Here is a 26,394-nt window from a genome sequence, read left to right on the forward strand (position 1 = left end):
CTCACGGCCGCATGCACGAGCGCTCTTCACAAAGCGCGCGTTAGTATTTTAAAATGAAAGCAGCCTTCAGTGATTTTCATAGTTTTATATATAACTTTAAGCCAACTGCATTCCAAAATGCAGGAAAATTCACGCGGGAGAGAACGCGCACTGCAGTATAACATCAAGCAAAGCGGCAAAACCTGAGCAATGAATCCCGCGAATGTCCTTGTAATTCGGTTCAACCCCGAATTTTATGAAATAACGTTACTATGTTTCGGAAGGTTCTAGCGGTGTCATGTGTGTGTGAGTGAGTAAGAGAGAAAGAGCGAGAGAGAGCGCAGACTCTTTTTTTCGACTCTTTTTAAACTGTTCCTGTGGTGTTGAGCAACTATAATTCCTGTTAATCCTATAATTATATACTTTTATTGATTTAAAGTGAATTAATTGTAATAAAAAATAAATAAAATTACATAGCTAAAGTAAATCGTAAGTGGAAGTGCTGTCAATTCATTGAATGTTCAAAATATTCATCTTTATTTAGAAAACAAATACACATTGGTTGGCCTATTCATGAGAATATATCAGCAATTACACATGTTTAGGGAATAGGGCATTATTAATGTATGTGCTAATTAGCAGGTATGTGCTTTTTTTGAACAATTATTCATGTACAAACAGTAAGGCAATAGTAACAATTCTAGATATGGGTAAACCACTATCAGAGTCTGCCCGTGGGGTGGGGGCACCGCCGCGCCAAGCAGTGTCCCACATTGTCCCTCAGAAACATACCCCTTGTCCCCCCTTGGGCTTATTAGCAGGTGGTCACCCTAAATATCACATACATTAAAAATAAACTGTTCTTTTCTGAACGCCAGACCGCGTAGCATGGCAAGTTGATGCTTGATCTTGCAGACTGCTTTTCTCTCGCGTGTCACGTGACCAGTGTAATCGCAGCTCTTGCGATTACAAAATCGCGTTTCATCATATCGCGATTTTATTGCATATGCAATTAATCGTTCAGCCCTACTTTGAACTATAGAAATATTGTTTTGGCAACTAACTAAACAAAAAAATATATATATAAAACACATTTTTGTTAATTGAAATAAATAAACGTTAAATAAAATAAATAAAATAAAATAACACTAAGAATTTATTTTATTTCAGTTAATATTACTTTAATTAACAAAACCGTTGTTTTTACTTTTAGCTTTCGTTAACGATAACAACACTGGTAAACGTCTGGTTGCGTCAGAACAAACAGGAGGAATCGCCTGACCTTGAAGTTGTTCTCTTTAGGTTTGCGTCTCATGATAATATTGAAGGTCTCGTAGGGGTCTTCTGCCCCGTTCTGGATGCTGTTGGTCATGTCCTGCTGATACTGGTTTGCGTCGAGCCAAACCCGAAACGTCCTGGTGTCTCCTCTTAGTTTGGGCTTCGGATCAGGACCTGGTGGAGGAACACAATCATCAATACAAAAACATACAGTACTTCCTGAAAGTCAAGTGAACAGCCCATTTAATCTAGTAACAATAAAAAGCATTTTAAAATAATCTGAGTATAATAAAACCATAAATCAGAGTCACAATGTAATCAAATGTTGCTTTGGATAAAAGCCTCTGCTAAAAGAATAAATGCAACGAAGGAAATAAATATTCACTTATCCGTCTAAATTGGGGATCATTTGTCAAGTAAATTGACCCTGAAATCGCTTGAACAGAAATGACCAATGATTCCAGACCAGCAATGAGGACGGCCAGGGGTCGATGTGACAGAGATTCGGGCCAGTTAATGGATTTATCGCTCATCTTATCGGGTCAGAGCCGTGTTCATGGGCCGTGGGGATCTATCACTCTCCTAGTTTTAGAGCTTAAAATATCCTTCTCTCATTATAAACAAAGCATTTATTTAAACTAGCTTCAAAAACAGACCGCGGGGATCATACATTAGCATATAACTGCCTCCAGAGTAAGACATCGATGAATAGGGCACTTAACTCCGGCGAGCTATGAACCTTTGGTCTAATAAAACATCGGTACCTAGTCAATCATTCTCTGAGATTTGTTTTCATGATAATCGAATGTAAAGAGTTTTATCTCTAAAAACTGTTGCTAGTAATGGGGGCATTGACTGAGTAAAAGGAAATCGCTAGTTTGTACCACTAACAAGCTTAAAATAGCCCCACACTAACACAGTAACATAATGAGGCTCCATACATGCAAAACGAAGCATAAGTGTACAGACCGTTTAATAAGAAGATACTTTATAAAGACAGTCCACTTCGTGTATACAGACAGGAGCCATCTTAGAAAATAGTCTCGATAAGTGGATCCCCGAGCGCTGTTCATACAGTTCAGAAGTTCGCTGAACTTCATATAGTTCTGATCACTCAGCACGACGTTCGTGGTTTGACTTATCGAGACTATTTTCTAAGATGGTTCCTGCCTGTATACACGAAGTGAACTGTTTTTATAAAATATCTCCTTATTAAACGGTCTGTACACTTACAAAGTTCTCAATGCTTCGTTTTGCATGTAGGGACCCTCATTATGTTTCTGTGTTAGTGTGGGGCTATTCTGAGACATGTTAGTGGTATAAACTAGCGATTACGTTATGGCCACGTAGAAGCCGTTTTTGTAAAAATAGGCTAAAATTTGCATCATACCACTGACCACTAAGTCCAGATTAAACATGATTTAATGACTCGTTAATGTAAGTACACATTGATGGCCTAAGACACGAAACGAGCGGTTTGTGTGAGAAAACCAACAGTATTTATATCGTTTTTACCTCTTGTAACCAAGTGATCTGAGGGCGCGGGCGCTTTGTGGTTGTGGTTACAAGCAGGCGCGGAGTTTGCGGGGGGGCAGGGGGAGCGTTGCCCCCCCGGTGGCTGAAACGGGTAATCGCATTTTCTTAAAAAAGCTGTAAAAAAACTACCAACCCCAATCTCTATAAACAGTTATCGCTCACTCGGTCGATTGTGTCATCTAACTCTGAGAGAAGCTTTTCTGCGATAAATGGGCGTCAATTTGAAATGTGCTGGGGACAGAGACGTACTCGAAAGGGCATTTTCACAAGTGCTGGGTACGCATTCATTCTTTTTCTCTCTTTCGAGTAGGTCATGTTTTGAAAGACGATGTTCTGTAGCTCCTGATGTACATAAATAAAAATGAGCACAATGTCCGAGTATAGTGAGTATAAAGTATATACGCCCTTTATTGCATAAATAAAAATGAGCACAATGTCAGAGTATAGCACTTTTTTCATGTGTATAGTGAGTATATAAAGTATATACTCCCTTTTTCGTGTATACAGTGATGGTCCAGATCCAGGACTCGGGAGGTTCGAGGTTCTAATCCGCACTCGTAAAGTTTTTTTTTTCCCCTCATCAAAACCAATAGGTAGCCTAATCCCGTGTCTTAAAATTTTTTCAATGATTCATGAAGTATAAATGCGAAATTTAACTAGTTTTTTAATCATTATCATTGCCAGAATGTGTTTTGAAAAAAGGAAAGAAAACTTTAAGGTTGAAGATAATATTTTAACAGTGCAAAAGTGGTCCACATTTTATGATCCTATAACGAAGATGCGACGCGAAGTGGCTGTTAATGCGAAGTTCTAGCTGTTTACAATGACATAAAGGCAATAAAATATCAGTGTATTGTTTTACTGTTTTTTCTTGGGATAAAAATAAATATGTGTTTATTTAGCATGTTTTTTTTTTTTGCCCCCCCTGACTCGAATGTCAAACTCCGCCTATGGTTACAAGAGGTAAAACGATATAAATACTGTTGGTTTTCTCACACACACCGCTCGTTTCGTGTCTTAGGCCATCAATGTGTACTTACATTTACGAGTCATTCAATCATGTTTAATTTGGACTTCTCTGTGCATGCTCTTTGAGGTGGTGACCATAGACCTCCATTATATGACTGATAGACAACAACGGTTTGACCTAAACATGCGGAAACAAACACCTACATCTTGGATGCCCTTGAGGTAAGATAAAACATACCAAAAATTAATTTCAAAGTCAACTATCCCTTTAATCCCGTCCTGGATCGAGTCGGAGGATTAGAGCCAATTATATTGCAAGCACTTTATTGAAAATACAAGCACTTTTCAAATGTTCCCAGCAAACCCAGTTATGAGTTTTGCTCAGGAAACTCATGAGAGTCTGCATGCTGGCTAAACGGCCGACAGAAACTGCTCCTGAGGTTTAGTGAAGCCAGCAAACAGCCTTACCCTCCTCGATGACGCGGCCCTTATCGTCCAGCATGCCCTGCACCTCACAGCCCCTCACGTACACCAGCCCGGCCTGATCCACGAACGGCTGCCGGCGATCGAAGCGCGTGCCGTACGGCAGGTTGGGCCGCACCGTGATCAGGAAGCACACGTCGTGTTTCCGAAGACCTGGAACGACGAACATAAGTTCATTTTAGTTAACATGACCTAACAATGAACAATACTTCTAAAGCATTTATTAATCCTTGTATTTCAACTTTTACTAACACGTTATTAAAAGTTGTACTTGTTAACATTAGTAAATGCACTGTGAACTAACATGAACAAACAATGACCAGCTGTATTTTATTAACTAATATTAACAAAGATTAAGCAACACTGTAACAAATGTATTGCTCATTGTTAGTTAACTAATGAACTTCATTATAAAGTGTTACCATTTAGTTTTAGCACTTCAACTTAAAGGATTAGTTCACTTTTGAAAAAACTTTTGCTAATAATTTACTCACCCCCATGTCATCCAAGATGTCCACGTCTTTCTTTCCTCAGTCGAAAAGAAATTTAGGTTTTTGATGAAAACATTCCAGGATTTTTCTCCTTATAATGGACTTCAATGGGAACCAGGTCCAACTGAGGTCTAAAAGACAGTTAATAACAGTTACAGATGCAGCTTCAAATGTCTTTAAACGACACCAGACGATGAATAAGGGTCTTATCATGCGAAACGATCGGTTATTTCAAAACTTATTCCAAAAATGTAACTTTTCTAAGGACAAATGCTAGCCTTGTAATATATTGTGAGGCGCGTTTGCAACGTCACGTAATACGTAATTACGTTCAAAAGGTCACGGGCGACGTAGCCGGAAGTACAGAGTCAAAATCGTCCGACATCGTTGTTTTACCTTTTAATTCCTTTTTTGTAAACGGCGTTTGAGTTAGTTTTCACGTTCAACCTATGCGTTCAACTTGTAAACACTGACTCTGTACTTCTGGCTACGTCGCCCGTGACCTTTTTAACGTAATTACGTATTACATGACGTTACAAACGCGCCTCAGAGAATAGAGCTAGGCTAGCATTTGTCCTTAGAAAAGTTACATTTTTGGAATAAGTTTTGAAATAACCGATCGTTTCGCATGATAAGACCCTTATTCATCGTCTGGTGTCGTTTAAAGACATTTGAAGCTGCATCTGAAACTGTTATAAACTCTCGTTTGGACCTCAGTTGGACCTGGTTCCCATTGAAGTCCATTATAAGGAGAAAAATCCTGGAATGTTTTCATCAAAAACCTTAATTTCTTTTCGACTGAGGAAAGAAAGACATGGACATCTTGGATGACATGGGGGTGAGTAAATTACCAGCAAAAGTTTTTTTCAAAAGTGAACTAATCCTTTAATCTAAACAAAGATGTTGCCTTGCCTAGATATTACTTCGGTTCGGCTCAGGCTTTGCTCCCGAGTGTGTTTTAAATGTGTGTCGCCAGTGTTTGCAGAGACAGAAAGAGCGGTTTACCCTCCCATTCGTTCTTGATGTGATCTCGGATGTTGAGGTTGAGGGTGACGTCAGCACGGACTCGGGCAGGCCAGTTCTCCCCGATGTTGGGCTTGGCCACCTCCACGATAGAGAACGACAGTATGGTCTGAGCCATTCGAGCCCATCCTCCAAACACCACTCCTCCATACTCCGACTGCCTGGTGACAGAGCCCTCAACGTTAGCACAACACAAATCAGCATGTTCACTGTCTCCTCTCCACCCGTAAGCTGGTGTGTGGTGGGCGATCTGGCGCAATATGGCTGCCGTCGCATCATCCAGGTGTAAAGCGCTTTGAGTACCCAGAAAACATATAAATTATATAAAAATAATCTTACTTATAGACTAGTCAGTTACAAAACTTCCATTTAAACGACTGTCAAATTAGTAGAGCCAGACCGATTTATCGGCAGGCCGATATTATGCATTTTCTAAAATATCGGTATCGGCAGTTATAATGGCCGATAAATTATTTTTTTTTAAAAATAAAATAAAAATGGACAAAACACGCTTCAACCATGTCATGAGTGTTGGGGTTGTATAGTTTGTCCACCACAGGGCACTCTACACACTCGTGTATAACGCGACACACATCCTGCAAACTGCTGATCCAGCCAGAGTCGGGCGGAGAGAACCAGTTATCCGCGAGTGAGATCATCGGTGAAGTGTGTTCATGGTGAGTTGGTCACGATACATACATTTCTTGAACAACAATAAAAAAGAACATCCCCATCAGTTCTCTCAAAATTCGTGACTATCATGTCCAGTTTTGCTGCTGTTAAATAAGCCGAGAGTGAAGCGGAATTAGCTAGTAATAGTTACGTTACGTTGTTACAGTGTAGTCGACTGACTGTCCTTTTAACTTTTGACAATGTGACTGAAGTATTTCTTTAATAGCACGTGACAGTTATAGCAATGAGACGTATCATCTCTCCTTGGCCTGTTATATTGAAAATGTATGTTTTACAATTTGCAGTATGACGTTATCTATTGCTAAATTATGGCTCATTATAGACTAGCTAACCACAAAGCTAGCTAATACCACTATCATCAGTAGAAGACCGCTAACGTTAACATTAATGAGCTTGAAAACCACAACAAACTTTTTCTGCCTTAATAAAGTAATGATTACTGTATTTATAACTAGCATATCTCTAGTTACAGTCCCTGCATTGTATCTTGCGCATAAAAGTTAGCTTTTCTTTTACCCGTGTGTGAAATCCAACGACGCCAAGTGTGCGTTGCAGACTGTCGTTCTGTAATAGATTTAGATTAGAATAGCTAAATAGTAGGCTTTAGAAGGCTCCACAAATTAGTCGATGAGCACATCCCTAGCATACAAACAGTGTTGGGGAAGCTACTCTGAAACTGTAGTTTAACAAGCTACAAGCTACTCGTACGTTAAAGTAGTTAAACTACAGTCAAGCTACCCTTTTGGAAAAGTAGTTAGCTACACTACAAGTTACTATCAAAAAGTAGCTAGCTACATTGAAACTACTTTTGCTTTTTTTTGAACAACATATTATAAATATTATATTATTATTATTATTATTATAACATGTTATAAATGATATATTATAAATAACTGAATAAGTGTCTGATGAAAGTTTTAATTAAAATATTTAGTGTTTAAAACAATGCAATACAATTATGATTTCATAGAGTATTGTTTTATTACACACAACACTCAAATATCGCAGACTGTTTGTCAAAAGTGCAAAATTGCAACAAATAGCCTACAACATTGCAAGAACAAAATATACATTCAACATAAATTGCATTTAGAACATTTTCTCAAAAATAACGATTGAACTTGGACAAATAAGGCCATGGGTAATTAACGTTAGTTGTTTCTCCATCCTCCAAATCTGCCGTCACCTCTTGCTCCATCATGGATAATCATAATATGGGTGTGTCACTGTCAACCCACTTCTTTATGTCAGTGAACTGTTAGCTGCAAGATGCGTGATTAAACAACAGGTGGCGGTAATGGCAAAAAAAATGAGTTTGTAATCTAACAAGAAGAAGAATATTCTTGTATCGCGCTGATTCGCGCATGCTCGACAAACGCAATGTAGCTTTTGCTCGCGCTACACCGCTACTTGATGCAAAAAGTAGTTAGCTACTGGAAAAGCTACACTGTTTAAAAAGCAACTGAGCTACTGCCAAGCTACTGAAAAATGTAGTTAAGTTAGTAGCGTCGCTACTTGTAGTTAACTACTCTCCAACACTGCATACAAACTATAGGAAAGTGCCTTCAAAAGTCCATTTGGCTACACAAATCAAATTTAGTTTTTTTTAAATGCTTCACAAACCATGGCTTCATCCGTAGCACAACGTCCTCGATATCCTGGCGGATTTCATAGGTGGACTCCAGTCGGAAGAGGTTGAAGTTCCTCAAAAGGTAGTCGTGAAGGGTCAGAAACTGCAGGTTCAGCTTCGGCAGAGCTAAACAACCTTCAGATTCACAACACAAGCAGTCAGACGCTGTACTGATGTTCAGGTTCGACTTTTTTCACTGAAAAATTACGTAATAACCAATTCATAAAAACACTCAAGGCAAAAAAATTGCACACAAGGCAGCTTTAACTTTTTAATTAAATAATTGACTTGCTAATTAACTATTAAACAAACATGTAAACTGTGTTAGTCAATCGTTTCAGTCCAAAACGTCTTCAAACCAGAGATAAATAAATATTCTCGGTTGCATCACTATTAAAATAATAGTTTCAAAACAGATTTGCTGCAGGAAAGGTTCAATCAAAGATCTAAATTCTGTCATTACGTACGCATCACTCCAAACGCACAGAAAAGGGGGATTTATTTGCAGCTTTTTATCATTTGTAAAAAATTGGCACCAATGGAGTTAATTAATGATGTCATTATTGGCAAATATTCCAACATTTTGAGAGCTTTGGTGGAGGGGAAGATTATCAGGGAATAACGACTTAAATATGTGAATGTTGTATTAAAAAAAAAAAAAAGAGCATCTATATAGTCATATGGGCGACTGTTAAAGTAGTTTTTTGGTTTCTTTTGTGTTTTAAATAAATGGTGACTAAGGAAAAGAGTTGATTATCTTCCAAAATGTCTGTTTTTGTGTTCTGCAAAATTAATTTAATAAGAGTAAATACATTTTGTGTTACTTTAATTCCATTAAAGGGATAGTTCACTTTGAAATTAATTTGTGATATGTTTTATCTTACCTCAAGGGCATCCAAGATGTAGGTGTCTTTGTTTCCACAGTATTTTTAATTTTGACATTTTTCGGTCAAACCGTTCATGTCTATCAGTCATATAATGGAGGTCTATGGTCACCACCTCAAAGAGCATGCACAGAGAAGTCCAAATTAAACATGATTGAATGACTCATAAATGTAAGTACACATTGATGGCCTAAGACATGAAACGAGCGGTTTGTGTGAGAAAGCGAACAGTATTTATATCGTTTTTACCTCTTGTAACCACAGTCAAGTCCAAGTGATCTGAGGGCGCGGGTGCTTTGAGGCTGTGGATTTATCTACAAGAGGTAAAAACGATATAAATACTGTTCGTTTTCACACACAAACCGCTCGTTTCGTATCTTAGGCCATCAATGTGTACTTACATTTACGAGTCATTAAATCATGTTTAATTTGGACTTCTCTGTGCATGCTCTTTGAGGTGGTGACCATAGACCTCCATTATATGACTGATGGACATGAACGGTTTGACCGAAAAATATACAAATTGAAAATACTGTGGAAACAAAGACACCTAATATACATCTTGGATGCCCTTGAGGTCAGCTAAAACACATCAAAAATGAATTTAATTATCTAATTGTGTATTAAATTTAACAGCCGACAGATATTCAACATAATTCATGTGTGAGAGTCTAACAGAAGGACGGACAAAACCAGCCAAATATCAACTATCAAGTTCTGCTCGTATTGTATTAGCATTTTCTAAACTATAGCGAATAAACCGTGATAATGTGAGAAATGTTGACGTGTCTGAACACATTTTGGTTTGACTGTGTGTGGTATAATTGGTATAGTGATACGCAGTGAACTCATAATCAAAGCGGCCCACCTTCTCCTGAATAGTACTCGGTGGGAACGATGTTCTCGTCCCAGATGATCTTCTCGGTGGGATACAGAGGCATCTGGTTGAGCTGTTCGATCTGGGAGATCCGCCTCTCGTGGTGGGACACCTGAACAGAAGTGAGAACGGTTAGCTCCTCCATGAACCACATCATCTGCCGGCTGGACGAATCACGCTCTGCTATCACGGTTTACCCTTCAAACGCATCAGACGGCCAAACGTAGGCTACACGTGCATCACAGCGCGGTGGGCCGATCGCATCCCACGAACACTTGAAGAGCCATACATTAAATGAGCTCGTTGTTTCTACATTAAATTAAAACATTGTTTTAAATGAATACATTATTAGCTGACTGTGAGATTTGTACATGTATTCAATTAAATTAGGGCCCAATGAAATCCGTTCTATTTTTTCCCAAATTCTGTTTATTCCATTTTAATTTTTGTAACAGAATTAGTTTTTTTTTTTAAACCATTGACTGTTATTGTAGTCGTAAAAAGAGTGTGCTTTTAAAGTTAGTGATTAAAATGTATTAAAAAATACAAATAAATTAGGAATGACCTTAAATGTATTGAGGTAACAGACATTTATTTCAGTAGCCTTTTCAGGACAAATACTGCATGATGCAACATAACACTGCACTCTTCAAGTAACAACAAAACATGGTTGTGAGCTTTAAACTGTCCAGTAATATAAATTATATTAGTTTATATAAGTTTAAATAAACTCACACTCTGTCTCTCTCTCTCGCCCAGTGTTGCTCACTGTGTCCGCTTCGATTTTGTCCAGTCGGCGCCTCATAGACAGACGCGGTGTGCACGTTGTGTGTGCGAGAGACACGTGACTGAGAGAGAGACTATATAATTATTAATATTAATTAATATTATTATATTATTAATAGGACAATACAGTCCGCGATTCCGTGATTGCGGAAATCATAGGGCCCTAAATTAAATGTTTAATTTAATATTGAACAATTACTGATTGGCCTGCACTGACACCATTATATGAGAACTGAACGGCGACATCACTGTTTTCTCCTGAGCGGCTCTATATATAATAATAAATAAACTTTATTGCATTATTTTCCTGTTATCTCTGTAAAGCTGATTTTAAAACAATCTGTATTGTAAAAAGTGCTATATATGTATAAATTAAGTGTTTGGTTACAAAACGCTGTAAATCCATTTTGATGAATTTGAGTTAAACTGTGTTTTCTTTAGAAAGAAAATGGCAAGATTTCAAATTTTCAAATTTTCACATAGCATTTGTAGGTTATAATATCAATAAAAATTAAATCCAGGTTTTGATTTTTTTAAAGATTTATTATAAAAACAGATCCCAAAATGCAATAAATCCATTATTTTCTTTTTTTCAAAATGCAATTAATCAAAATAACATTTTATACACATTGAAATTGTTTTCTTGTGCATACTATGAATCCATTGCTTTAATATAACAATATTCAGTAACACTTTACGGTAGGGGTATGTCATTAATTATCATGAATTCATGGATAAATGAATCATGCATGAATTATGCATTCATTCATACATTAATATCATCAGGAACCAACAACGTTTTTTTTAACAGTTCAACGTTTTTCATTCATGACTTCATGGATGAACAACACCTTAATTAAAACATTAACTAAGATGAGCACTTCATCATGAATTATGATTTATGAAGCATGATCTAACGTTACTTCTGCATGATCTAATGTTACTATCGCTGTTGTCAACCTTAGGACGTCGCCTCTGAACTTTTTTGACGCCGATCAGCTGTAAAATGGCTCGGTCCTGCTTGGTTTTCGTTGACTTTGAATAAAACAACTGAAAGTTTTTCAAAAGATCCTCTGGGGTCAGTGTGTCAGCGTGACAGAAGTTTGATGCTGTCGTGTGAGAACAAGCAACAGCCGGCATTTCCTCCTCCCGAGTGCCTCATCTTCTTAATCTCACGTAAATGATTCAATTTCGATGTCACGTTTACCCATGCAGGATGCCTTACCCTCCGCAGGTTCATCAATGCTGTCAAAATTATTCATTTTTTTGTTCGTTTGTTGATCGAAAAGTACAAAATAGATAAGAAAGCTAGGAAGCCGGGTTAGTTAAAGCGCTGGCGTTACCGTTTACGTTGCGTGGAATGGTGCGTTGTGATTGGTTGAGCGGATGTATCGCATTTTGCAGAAAAAGGAGACTGGCGTTTGTCGCGGTTTGGCAAGAAAGGGAGAAAACATTACATAATAACACGGCGGATATCGCATTTTATGTAAAATTAAACATTGACTTTTCAAGACCGACCCGATACAATACAGATTTTTGCAGTAACTAATTTTTTTTTTTTTTTAAATGGCGTTTATCGCGTTTTGGAACCAAACTCTTCAAATATAAATAAATAAAGTACATTTCTGAAATAGCACATAATTTGAGCAGAGATAACCTCTGATAACAGATCGCCGTAAATTGTAATGTGGACTCATGTATGTTCTGTAAAGCAGCTTTGAAACAATATGTATTGTGAAAATTTCAATTCAATTAAAAAAAAAAAAGTACACACTAGCACTAATGTAACCATGTTTCCCAGCACACAATCCTGCGTGCAGACTTTGGATACAAATCAAAAAGTTGTTCTTGTTTGTGTAATTTATCATAAACTGTGTAATGCAAATCCCACAGTCTCAAACACACTACACTTTTAAAAGTTTCCAGTACTTTCTGACCACTATAAATCCATTCTATTATGTTAAAAACTCAAACGCTGCGAGACAACTCTGCTGAGAAAACATGAAACAATCGCGATGAGAAACTGAGTCGGGGCGGCTCTTGGAGAAACTCAAATGAATTAATCAGGAGTGCTGGGGCCGCTTATCCTGTTGAAGCTTAATGAAGTGTTTTATCTGGTTTGTGCCCTGCTCTGACTCTATTGGCCGCAGATTTCAGCCAACACTCGGATGACCGGCCTGACAGCGAGAGACAACATTAAAGAGGAAATGCTCCCGTTCTTGATGAGATTTGGTGTGAGTAATTAAAACATGCTGAGGCAGGACCACCAATGGGCCTGAAACATCTAGAACAGTGACAATTAAAGCAGTCAAACACTAACAGAACGTCACAAATGCAATCTAATCCGCAATCAGAATCAAAATTAGCGGCTCCAGTCATTTCGTGCTAAAACAACAAGGCCTGCAGGGTCACTATAACCCTAATGTGCACATAAATACTGCAACTCAAAGAAAAATACACACTCAAATACTGGGGAAGTTGTATATAAAGTATGGGTGTATCAATACATCACAATACAAAAATAAAACAATGTGTATTGTGGATAGTGACAATATGCAGCACCCAAACGCATATCAGCTCACCCAAAATGAAAATTAGTGCGAGACAAAATTCAAGTTTACAGAGTTTTAGTGTCAGTACTACATCAAAATAATATATATAATGTTGAATATAATGTCTAATAATGCATTGTGGGTCCTGATGATGCCAAATGTCTGATGTTACCAGTAAAAATGACCATGACCAAACCAGTTGAGAACCACGCCTATAAAAATAAATCGCTTATAGTTAGATCAAGTTAGATAACGCATTAACCCTTCAGTCTTGGGCTATTTTGGCCCTTTTTGAGTACTTTTTTATTTTTTTAATTTTGCAACATAAACAAATGTTTACCATACCAATTTTGGCATCATTTTTTTCAGCACAACATCACCTATATGACCAGACAATTAGTTTATCACTTTAATGTACTGTATCAACATACTGGACCCAAAATCACACAAAAAACACAAAATCCGAATAGAAATATTATAGCTTTTCTACTACAAAAAACACAAACACGCTCAATGAAGCATTTTAAAAGATTTAAAATGTAAACACAAGTTGTAAATATCAAAATATACAGGTAAAATTCAGATATAATCAAGCTATATACAAAAAAAAATATGATTTACAAAAAAAGCGAGCGTAGCCATGGGCTTTTTTTTTTATTTTTTCATTTTAGCTTTGCCACTTTAAAAAAAAAATTGTGCACACAAATATACAGAGAGCTATATTTAAGGCCTTGCATTCCCAGAGTATGAGGATTCCCAAATAGTGCAAATACAACATAAAAAAGGTCAAATTGGGATAAAATTAAACTATATAGAGCAAAAAGCAGGTGTGGCAATAGGCGTTTTTTCTTTTCTTTTTTGCATAGAAACTACAAAACACTTTATGTACAATTAAACAGCTAGCTACATTACAGGGCTTTCATTCCTTGAGTAAGAGGGGTTCCTCAATAGTGCAAATATACCACACAAAAGGTAAAATTAACACAAAATCAAACCGTACATCCAACTATTTACAACAAATATCAGGTGTTTGTTTGTTGTTGTTTTTTATCTGTGCCACTCCTCAAAACAGTTTATCTAATCTACTCCTAAACTACCCCTAAACTATCTACACTACTCCTAAACTACTCCTAAACTATCTACACTACTCCTAAACTATCTACACTACCCCTAAACTACTCCTAAACTATCTACACTACTCCTAAACTACCTAAACTACTCCTAAACTATCTACACTACTCGTAAACTACCTAAACTACTCCTAAACTATCTACACTACTCCTAAACTACTCCTAAACGATCTACACTACTCGTAAACTACCTAAACTACTCCTAAACTATCTACACTACTCCTAAACTACCTAAACTACTCCTAAACTATCTACACTACTCTTAAACTACCTACACTACTCGTAAACTACCTAAACTACTCCTAAACTATCTACACTACTCCTAAACTACCTAAACTACTCCTAAACTACCTAAACTACTCCTAAACTATCTACACTACTCCTAAACTACCTAAACTACTCCTAAACTATCTACACTACTCCTAAACTACTCCTAAACTATCTACACTACTCCTAAACTACCTAAACTATCTACACTACTCCTAAACTACCCAAACTACTCCTAAACTATCTAAACTACTCCTAAACTACCTACACTACTCGTAAACTACCTAAACTACTCCTAAACTATCTACACTACTCCTAAACTACCTAAACTACTCCTAAACTATCTACACTACTCCTAAACTACCTAAACTACTCCTAAACTATCTACACTACTCGTAAACTACCTAAACTACTCCTAAACTATCTACACTACTCGTAAACTATCTACACTACTCGTAAACTACCTAAACTACTCCTAAACTATCTACACTACTCCTAAACTATCTACACTACTCCTAAACTACCTAAACTACTCCTAAACTATCTACACTACTCCTAAACTACCTAAACTACTCCTAAACTACCTAAACTACTCCTAAACTATCTACACTACTCGTAAACTACCTAAACTACTCCTAAACTATCTACACTACTCCTAAACTACCTAAACTACTCGTAAACTACCTACACTACTCCTAAACTACTCCTAAACTATCTACACTACTCCTAAACTATCTACACTACTTGTAAACTACCTAAACTACTCCTAAACTATCTACACTACTCCTAAACTACTCGTAAACTACCTAAACTATCTACACTACTCCTAAACTACCTAAACTACTCGTAAACTACCTACACTACTCCTAAACTACTCCTAAACTATCTACACTACTCCTAAACTACCTAAACTACTCCTAAACTATCTACACTACTTGTAAACTACCTAAACTACTCCTAAACTATCTACACTACTCCTAAACTACCTAAACTACTCGTAAACTACCTAAACTATCTACACTACTCCTAAACTACCTAAACTACTCCTAAACTATCTACACTACTCCTAAACTACCTAAACTACTCCTAAACTATCATCACTACTCCTAAACTACCTAAACTACTCCTAAACTACCTAAACTACTCCTAAACTATCTACACTACTCGTAAACTACCTAAACTACTCCTAAACTATCTACACTACTCCTAAACTACCTAAACTGCTCCTAAACTATCTACACTACTCCTAAACTACTCCTAAACTATCTACACTACTCCTAAACTACCTAAACTACTCCTAAACTATCTACACTACTCCTAAACTACCTAAACTACTCCTAAACTATCTACACTACTCGTAAACTACCTAAACTACTCCTAAACTATCTACACTACTCCTAAACTACCTAAACTGCTCCTAAACTATCTACACTACTCCTAAACTACTCCTAAACTATCTACACTACTCCTGAACTACTCAAACTAGCAATAATTTCTCTCTCTATATATATATATATATTACATATATTTCTCTATTTGTCTACTCCTTAAATCTCCTGCCTTTCACTTTCGCGTCTTTGCCTAGGTTGGCTCCTCCTTCATTCCGTGAAATGTGCAGCCTGAAGAGCAGAATCAGCAGATTCACACATTTTTCTCCGTTTTGTTTTATGACAAAAACCGACGAAGTTATTCGAATAAATGCAACGTCTGTCATATCCCATCTTGCGTTCTTTCATGAACGCGTCAATATACGCGTACATTTTTTTATATAAAGTTTAAATGATCATATCTCCGTTTTTACTTGGTCTATCAACACAAAACAAAAAGTAAAATAAAATTTCAAATCAGCACTTTCGACAGAAGGGGACGACAGCGCTCAACGTGACTTTGTTTTTATGCTTCGACGTCTTAAACTGGACATGTCACTTGATCACGCCGGTGTGATCGGTGACCCCGAAGGGTTAACTAATGTTAACAAACAAGACCTCGTTGTAAAGTGTTACCAACTTTTCTACATCCATCCGGGTGTCAGAGACATAACTGTATGTTTGTGTGAACATGGCGACGACAAATTGTTATTGATTGTATATTTTGAGTTTTATTCACATCCATTAGGCAGGAACAAGTTTTATATTTTGCTTCCTACAATATATTTACACAATGTAAGATGGAAAATAGTGCCGTAGACATTTTCTTTATTATTTTATTTATTTGTATTTATTCTTTAAGGAAATGCACTGAGTTTTGGTGAATAAGAGGACCCGTTTTATGTGGATGCACATATCATACATTAGCAGGAATAGCACAATATGGATGTGAAAGCAGTTATAATTAGCCTATGTGACAATAATTTTTTTTGGTTAAAATCAAGAAATAATCGTGATAATTAATTGTGATCTCAATTACTGATGAAAATAATCATGATTATCATTTTGACCATAATAGTGCAGCCCTAGAAGGTGGCGTCACCAAATGCTCTCAGTCACAAATGTGTGACACTATAAACGAGCACAAAAATGTACTCTATAGACCATTTGACAAGATGTAAACAACACTGGTCCAGAAGCACTTCCTGTTTCAGTTTGTAACTATTTTCTTTATTTCACATGTAAACAAAACATCTTAAAGTTGTTTGTTTAACTTTTTGATTCAGTTTTAAATGTTCTGTTGGTTGTATTTTATCCCAGCTTTTATGTAGTGTTAAAAAACTGAAACAGGAAGTGCTTCTGGACCAGTGTTGTTTATATCTTGTGAAATGGTCTGTTAGACGGACCTATTTTTTTCTGACTTGCCAGTACAGAACGAATCTTCATTTCTCCTCATTCTTCCGCTGAGTGCAGCCTTAGAAACTGGCCAAAAACACAACAGCATGTGTGTCACATTTCAAGATGTGCCTACCAGCAGTTCCAGAAGAAACTCTTTCTCGTAGGACGTCTCCTCTCCCTCGGGAAGCTCCGGCAGGAGACACAGGTATGCTGACACCCGGTGGAGGGTGTTGGGACTACAGACAGAGCGATGAAGAGGGAAAAGTGGGTCAAAGATCAAGTGTCGTTTCAGAAACAAGCTAAAGAAGGTTGCCTTCTTTACACAATCATTCATTCACACACGTTATAAATATTGTACATCATATGAAATCAATAACTGACAAACACAACCAATTCACAATTTAAAGATCCCGTTCTTCGCAATTCTATTTTTCAAACTTTAGTTAGTGTGTAATGTTGCTGTTGGAGCATAAATAATACCTGTAAAATTATAAGTGCGTTCAAACCGGACGCGAATAGCGCAAATTATTTCAATGTTAAGTCAATGCAAAGACGCGTTAGGTGCGTAAAAGGCGTGAATGAGGCGTGAAGCGCAGCGCGGAAGACGCGAATACGCCTCGTTCGTGTGAATGGCGCGAATTGAGCGTCTGGCGATTTTGTTAGTGCCATTTGTGCATTCACGCGTTTGATGCGAATTCGCGTCTGCCGCCCGAGTTGAAAAATCTAAACTTTGGCGTGAATTCGCGGTGCGTTAACCAATCAGGAGCCTAGCTGCTTGCCCACGTGGTGAAGTGTCTGGATGCTTCAATAAATTATTTTGTATACGACTAAATGCCTGGTGTGGTTCTAATGCACAACAAAGCAAATATTTTATCACTTAAACTTTATTTCTATATACGAGACATGTTCATTTTGTATTGAATGTTATTTATTCCATATCTAGATATATATATGAAATAGTATTATGATGTAAATACAATCAACATACATGCGCATAAGTTCGTGTCTGGACGTGAGAGACAAAAATCACAGGAGAGGTTAATAACTTTTGGAGGCTGGCTCTATTTATCATCAAAACAAAAGTAAATGACAGATTAGTGGATGAGGGCGAGGGTGATCCGATGCGGGACAACAGGTCATCAAACTGGGTGCGGGACAGGCGGAAGTACCGCTGACAGCGGCCGTCATCCAGCGCAGCTCCTGGAGCGAGCAAATGGTGAAACTCGTCAAACGGTTCGCCTCCGAAGGGTCCGGAGGACACAAATATACGGCGACGATGATCCCCACGCCACTGTTGTAGCTCTCCAGAGCAAATACAGAGCGGTAACTCTCTTGATGAATGCTCGGTCGACATAAAAACAATGGCCGCCAACAGATTTCGATTCTGACGCCTGTCACGCGCATAAATTTAGCTTTTTTACGTGCGTCAGTTTCACTCTTGACACGCAAATTACCGTAACACAAAGTGGTCAAGCATCAAACTAGACGTGTCAGGCGCGAATTTGCGTCCGGTGTGAACACAGCATAAAGGCTTTAAGTACTATGTACTTACATTGGAGTTACTACTTTTATACATTGGACATATTGTGTACATACATGTTTTTACATTGTACTTATATTTTGAAAATACCTGCATGTAATTACAACTGTAATTAATTGATGTAATTACATTTGTAATTACACAGTTGACCCTTCCCTTACACCTTAACCCACCCTGATACCTACCCATACCAACACACCTGTCCCTAACCTTACCCATATCACACCTCAATAGCAGCAAAAGTGTTTTACAATACAACCTGAACACAATAAGTACATTGTACTTATTTTCCAATGTAAGTACATAGTACTTAAAGCCACTTAATATAAAGTGGGACCAGATATTTTATTTAACAGAAGTCCCCTTTCAAAGCATACAGCGAACGGCCTGTTTGGACTGCATCCCTCTACAGGGCTTGACATTAACTTTTTGAGGCAAAGTAAATTTATGTTTCACTTGTCCATGCACAAAAGTCACTTGTCCGGGTAAAGATTTATAATTTTATCTAGGGCTGCACGCTTTGGGGAAAATGTCATATTGTGATTATTGAGGTCAATGTTGCGGTTGTGATATGCGATTGCGATATAATAAACAAATGGTTTCATGAGTCAACTTGTTTGGTTCTAAACCAAGTGCACACACAGATTAGTGATGATTCTGAAATTAGCAATAACAACTAAATGATTGATAACACCTAAAATGATCAATAAGCCATTAAAATGAACTGTCTAACAGGTAGGACATATACAGAAATTAAATTAAGTTATCAAACAGTCTGCGCTGCATAAATTATATATAGACTACTCCTTATTAAAGCTACACAAGTTCTTTAGTCAAGAGCAGTGAGTAATTTTCTCTGTTCCCTTTGTTCTTAGAGACAGAACGCTTTATTGGTAGCTGGCCCTTTAAGAGCAGCTGCTGTGGACAGAGACGCGGATCTCACAAGCGCCTCAAGGCCAATTTACACTCACCGGCCACTTTATTAGGTACCCCATGCTAGTAACGGGTTGGACCCCCTTTTGCCTTCAGAACTGCCTCAATTCTTCGTGGCATAGATTCAACAAGGTGCTGGAAGCATTCCTCAGGGAGTTTGGTCCATATTGACATGATGGCATCACACAGTTGCCGCAGATTTGTCGGCTGCACATCCATGATGCGAATCTCCCGTTCCACCACATCCCAAAGATGCTCTATTGGATTGAGATCTGGTGACTGTGGAGGCCATTTGAGTACAGCGAACTCATTGTCATGTTCAAGAAACCAGTCTGAGATGATTCCAGCTTTATGACATGGCGCATTATCCTGCTGAAAGTAGCCATCAGAAGTTGGGTACATTGTGGTCATAAAGGGATGGACATGGTCAGCAACAATACTCAGGTAGGCTGTGGCGTTGCAACGATGCTCAATTGGTACCAAGGGGCCCAAAGAGTGCCAAGAAAATATTCCCCACACCATGACACCACCACCACCAGCCTAAACCGTTGATACAAGGCAGGATGGATCCATGCTTTCATGTTGTAGACGCCAAATTCTGACCCTACCATCCGAATGTCGCAGCAGAAATCGAGACTCATCAGACCAGGCAACGTTTTTCCAATCTTCTATCGTCCAATTTCGATGAGCTTGTGCAAATTGTAGCCTCAGTTTCCTGTTCTTAGCTGAAAGGAGTGGCACCCGGTGTGGTCTTCTGCTGCTGTAGCCCATCTGCCTCAAAGTTCGACGTACTGTGCGTTCAGAGATGCTCTTCTGCCCACCTTGGTTGTAACGGGTGGTTATTTGAGTCACTGTTGCCCTTCTATCAGCTCGAACCAGTCTGGCCATTCTCCTCTGACCTCTGGCATCAACAAGGCATTTCCGCCCACAGAACTGCCGCTCACTGGATGTTTTTTCTTTTTCGGACCATTCTCTGTAAACCCTAGAGATGGTTGTGCGTGAAAATCCCAGTAGATTAGCAGTTTCTGAAATACTCAGACCAGCCCTTCTGGCACCAACAATCATGCCACGTTCAAAGTCACTCAAATCACCTTTCTTCCCCATACTGATGCTCGGTTTGAACTGCAGGAGATTGTCTTGACCATGTCTACATGCCTAAATGCACTGAGTTGCCGCCATGTGATTGGCTGCTTAGAAATTAAGTGTTAACGAGCAGTTGGACAGGTGTACCTAATAAAGTGGCCGGTGAGTGTATACTTCTGCGTCAAGGGTACGCCGTAATGTGCGGCGTTGGCTACGCACGTAGGCGACGCCGTTATGAGCATTTATACTTCTGCGTTCATGTCTTGTTGCTCTGCAGTACTGCTCCGAAACGCTAGTTGGCGGCGGAGAGTTTTAATGTTCCACTGTGTTTAGATTCCTCGCGGCTAGGGTACTACAAGCAATAGCGACTGAAAGAGAGTGGATCATGTTGGAGTTGGAGCTTATTGAGGTGGAAAAACAGTTCACTTTAGTGAAATTACTAAAACTGAAAGGCAGAAATGAGAGAAGACGTCGGAGGAGATGGTACGTGCGGAAATCATAGACAGTGGTGGAAATGCGTGAGAAGGTACGTGCGGAAATGCGTAGGAGGAAATGCGATGCTACCAAGCCGACCAATCACCGATCTTGCGGTCCGCGTCGTCGCGACATGTAGTTACATTTTTGAGGAGGTGTGCGTCAGGCGACGGCGAAGGGTACGCGCAATGGGACGCGTCTGTGCGTATGCTATGCCGTACCTACTGCGCGCACCCTACGCAGAAGTATAAATTGGCCTTCATTCTCTCACGAGTCACAACTCTTCATGTCCATCATAATGCTACGTTCACACCGGACGCGAATCGCGCGTCAAATTCGCGCCTGACGTGTCTAGTTTGACGCTTGACCACTTTGTGTTAATTCGCGTGTCAAGAGCGAAACTGGCACGCGTAAAAACAAAAGTTTGAAGCGAAATTTACGCGCGTCAGAATCGAAATCCGTTGGCAGCCATTGTTTTTATGTCGACCGAGCATTCATCAAGAGAGTTACCGCTCTCCATTTACTCTGGAGAGCTACAACAGCGGCGTGGGGATCATCGTCGCCGTATATTTGTGTCCTCCGGACCCTTCGGAGGCGAACCATTTGACGAGTTTCATCATTTGCTCCAGGAGCTGCGCTGGATGACGGCCGCTGTCAGCGGTACTTCTGCCTGTCCCGCGCCCAGTTTGATGACCTGTTGTCCCGCATCGGAGCGAGGATCACCCTCGCCCTCATCCATCTAATCTGTCATTTATTTTTGTTTTGATGATAAATAGAGCCAGCCTTCAAAAGTTATTAACCTCTCCTGTGATTTTTTCTCTCTCTCTCACGTCCAGACACGAATTTATGCACATATGTTGATTGTCTTTACAACATAATACTATTTCATATAATCTAGCTATGGAATGAATAACATTCAATACAAAATGTCTCGTATATAGAAATAATGTTTTAAGTGATAAAACATTTGCTTTGTTGTGCATAATCCCACCATGCATTTAGTCATATTAACAAAATAATTTATTGAAGCATCCAGACACTTCACCACGTGAGCAAGCAGCTAGGCTCCTGATTGGTTAACACGGCGCGAATTCACGCCAAAGTTCAGATTTTTCAACTCGGGCGGCAGACGCGAATTCGCCTCGCTCCACGCCTCATTCGCGCCGCAGGAATTTTTCACGCGCGTAAAGCGTCTTTGCATTGACTTAACATTGAAATCATTCGCGCCTGACGCGCTATTCGCGTCCGGTGTGAACGTAGCATAAGACTGCTCTTATGTTATGAAGATACTCGACAAATGACATTTTGGCTTAATTGTGTGTGTTGATGTTCGTTCAAGCGCGAAAGAGAACTTCTGGCGCGGGGTCTGTGCATGCGCATTATACTGGCGCGCGTCTTTCTGTGAGTCACATTCAGGACATTCACAGGCAGCGCGAAAAATGTGTTCGTTTCAAAACGGTAAAATTAAATCTGTAAAATAGACGTAACGAGTAGCACATAACGTGAAGTAACATGGCATTTTATTTTGTTTGAAATTTAACTTGTCCGGTCGGACAACTAATTTTTTCCTACTTGTCCTACAAAAAAATCAACTTGTACCGGACAAGCGGACAAGCCTTAATGCTAAAGCCTGCTCTACTTCCTTTTTTAATGACGTAACTAGAATAGTTTTTTGACTAATCTCCGCCCAGAGGAATAGACAAAAATAGGGGGCGTGGTCTTGTTTCATTCCCGCGGAGAAGCACTTCAGATGCGCGTGGATCTCCAATTTATGGTAAGAGGCGTGATGTTTTCGGGCAACGTGCGATAAGCTGCTGTCAAACCACAACACAGGAACCGCTTGCACAATCAGAAATCGTTACGTATTTCTGAAGGAGGGACTTCATAGAGCAAGGAAGTCATCAGGCCTTTTTTTGGACAGTGAAAACAGCCGTATATAGATGAGTAAATTGTGTGAAAAATACTGTGGTTTTTTTACACGAGAAACAAGAACAAAAGTTATATTGCACACTGTAAACACAATCAAAGCTTCAAAAAACATGAAGAACTGTTGTCTTTCATCCACATAAGCCAAAAATACATTTTCTGGCTTTTCTCAGTCTAGAAAGCTCCAAATTCAAAAATAATATCACATTTCTTCAACATAAATTAGCCATTTTAAATACACATTCATCTTTCCAGAGGTGGAGTATCCCTCTTCAAGTGAACTACTGCAAGTAAAAATGTTTAAATGTTATTTAAGTGATCAAATTATTGACCACAGGGGGACTTGAACAACTCTGTTAAAAATACTGCAGCCTTCCCGTGACTCTTACCTGAGAGGGCCGAAGTGTTTGGTGAGGGACTCTCGCGTGTCCACGGCGGCCACATTAGACAGGGCAAAGTCATTGAGCTCAGGGAAATGAGCAAACGCTGCTCTCTGAAATACAAACACATCAATCACACACCTTCAGAAGCATCTGACAGATTTCATCATAACCAATAGGGCTGGGTAATAAATAACGATTTCTCGATATTAATCGATTCTCATTTTTACGAACCAATATCGATTCTTAAATCTCAAGAATCGATTAGTCATCCTGTTTCATTTGAATGAATGGGACATTGTATCGCGGCTGTGCGCATCCAAAAAAAATCGCAATAATCTTTGTCCTTTGTTACTACTGATATGAAACAAAGTCTCAATTTTCAAATTATGTCAATTTTCTTTAGAAATTCAAAAACATAAATAGCGTTTTGGCGCTGTGGCGTGAGATCGCTCTGGAGAAGCAGCAGCGCTGATCTCTCTTCCGGCTTAATAATACCAGTCACAGTGCCAAATAAACATGAACGAGCATCTGAAAGTGTGTTAAAGATAGAGTACAACTTATCGAAATCCGTATCATGTCACATTTATTAACTCAATCAGCGTTTCAACCGTGGAAAGACGTCAATTAAACAGCTTATAATCAATGTGATCGTCATATTTACCTCAGAAAACCCACATAAACTCGTTAGTCAGCTAGAAAAAATAACTCCAGAGGAGCATTTTGCTAAATATATACACCATATTACATATGCATTATAATCTTAATGTTCTTCAATATTTAATGCATATTTGAATAAATCTGGCAAGTTTTTATGACAGCCACTATGTAAATGTTTATATTTCATATAATCTTCTTATTATAAAAATAAATAAGTGTAATTTAAGTGTTTGTATAGCTACAAAACAGTTCATTATTACCTTCATATTAGGCTAATGAAGCCTATAGGCTACAACTAGACTCCCATAGTTTACAGCATTAGTTAAGAGATTTGATTTCCTTGAGCCATTTATTGTAACTGATCCCCAAAATAATCGATGCTGAATCGAATCGAAATCGAAATGCAAGCTTGTGAATCAAAATCGAATCGAATTGTGAAATTTGTCTCAATACCCAGCCCTAATAACCAACCAATGAATCGTCAGTGTTACAGAACAGACACAGCCTCTCTGGTGACCACTGATACACCGTCTACACTGATGGGAACCATTTTAACTGCATTTGTTACCAGTGCTGCAGCCAACAGCCAACACAGATCGCTGGACTTGGATTGGTTTTATGGGTTTGATGCATTTAAGAATCTACTTTAAAAACGAGTGAAAGGAGAATACTACATATTTTTTATAGGTCAAATACAGTGAACATTATAATAAAAGTACAAATCTGATTATCTATGACTTTTCCATGCCATAGCATTTAACGTTTCATATTAGTGATCGTTCACCCCAAAATGAAAACTCTGTCAGTAATGACTCTCCCTCATGTTATTCAACCCTGTAAGACTTTCGTTCATCTTCAGAACACAAATTAAGATATTTGTGATTAAATCTGAGAGCTGGATCACTCCCCCATAGGCTTCTAAGGGATTGAAACTTGCCGGCCCAGAAAAGTTATTAAAGACATCGTTAAAATAGTCCAAGTGTCTACAGTGGCTCAATCTTAAATTTATCAAGCGACGAGAATACTTTTTGTGCGCAAAAAAAAGACTTAATTCAACTATTCATTTCCTTCTCTGTGGGTCTCGAGTGAGTTCACGTAGTGTAACAGCGCTTCTGTGTCGTAAGGCTCATTATTGGCTGACATACAACACAGAAGCGCTGCGCTGTTACACTACGTGAACTCAGATTTAATCAAAAATCTTAATTTGTGTTCTGAAGTCTTACTGGGTTGGAACCACATGATGGAGAGTAATTACTCACAGAGTTTTCATTTTTGGGTGAACTAACCCTTTATGAAAATTGCACCGAAATCGCAAAACCAGTGTGATAGGAACACACTTTTTTTAACGTCTGTTTAAATATAATCCACATGAAAACACCCAAACCTCAGTAGTGTTGACTAGAGTTTTTTATATATGTTTTTGTTTAGATTTTTTGGTTTACGACCAGTGTGTCGCTTTTTTGTCCCCGTTCCCCCCAGCTCGTCCAATTAAGATTTAAGCTTACCCGAAACGCTGCCGTCGAACAAAAGTGCGAGGAAGGTTTAAACCTGTGTTTAAACCTGTGTAAACACCGAAGAAAACTATCCCGAAAGAGAGTTCCTTGGATTTTTCCAAGGTGGTATAAATTCCCATGACTTTTCCAGGCCTGGGAATAACCATGTTAAAATCCCCTCATATTGCCAGGTTTTCCTAGCCTGGATGCATGTTGTGGAGCATGTATGTGTTCGGACCAATCAAATTGTCAGGGCGGGCTTTATACGATGATGGAAACAGTAACGTAATAATCCACGTCAGCAAAGAGCGCTTAGTTTGAGTTCGTTTAAAACAAAGATGGCAGCCGCTGGAGGATGCACTGAGATGTGTAAAATCAGCCATCGCGTCTGTTATAGATGATGTAGGGCCCTATAAAATCCGTTTTATTTTTTCCCAAATTCCATTTTTTCCGTTTTAATTTTTGCAAATTCTGTTTTTTCCGTTTTAATTTTTGCAAATTCCGTTTTTTCCGTTTAAATTTTTGCAAATTCCGTTTTTTCCGTTTTAACTTTTGCAAATTC

The 26,394-nt window shown here is 38.6% G+C and overlaps 1 protein-coding gene across 2 annotated transcripts in view; it reads right to left on the minus strand.

The window, feature by feature from the left end:
* The window catches only part of aqr (aquarius intron-binding spliceosomal factor), a 111,663-nt gene that overhangs the window by 64,480 nt on the left and 20,789 nt on the right, over positions 1 to 26,394 (minus strand). For both annotated transcript variants that reach the window (XR_005618343.2, XM_039650957.2), the window contains exons 13-19: positions 23,689 to 23,792; positions 17,477 to 17,579; positions 9,835 to 9,955; positions 8,076 to 8,217; positions 5,742 to 5,920; positions 4,231 to 4,398; positions 1,262 to 1,431 (exon numbers count right to left, since the gene is read on the minus strand). Coding sequence is in view for 1 of the 2 variants with exons in the window: in XM_039650957.2 (XP_039506891.2) it covers positions 1,262 to 1,431; positions 4,231 to 4,398; positions 5,742 to 5,920; positions 8,076 to 8,217; positions 9,835 to 9,955; positions 17,477 to 17,579; positions 23,689 to 23,792 (987 nt within the window). In the remaining variant the exon portion in view is untranslated. The remainder of the gene's footprint in view (positions 1 to 1,261; positions 1,432 to 4,230; positions 4,399 to 5,741; positions 5,921 to 8,075; positions 8,218 to 9,834; positions 9,956 to 17,476; positions 17,580 to 23,688; positions 23,793 to 26,394) is intronic.

The sequence above is a fragment of the Pimephales promelas genome, chromosome 15 (assembly GCF_988280905.1).
Source record: "Pimephales promelas chromosome 15, fPimPro1.hap1.1, whole genome shotgun sequence".
NCBI classification, from domain to species: domain Eukaryota; kingdom Metazoa; phylum Chordata; class Actinopteri; order Cypriniformes; family Leuciscidae; genus Pimephales; species Pimephales promelas.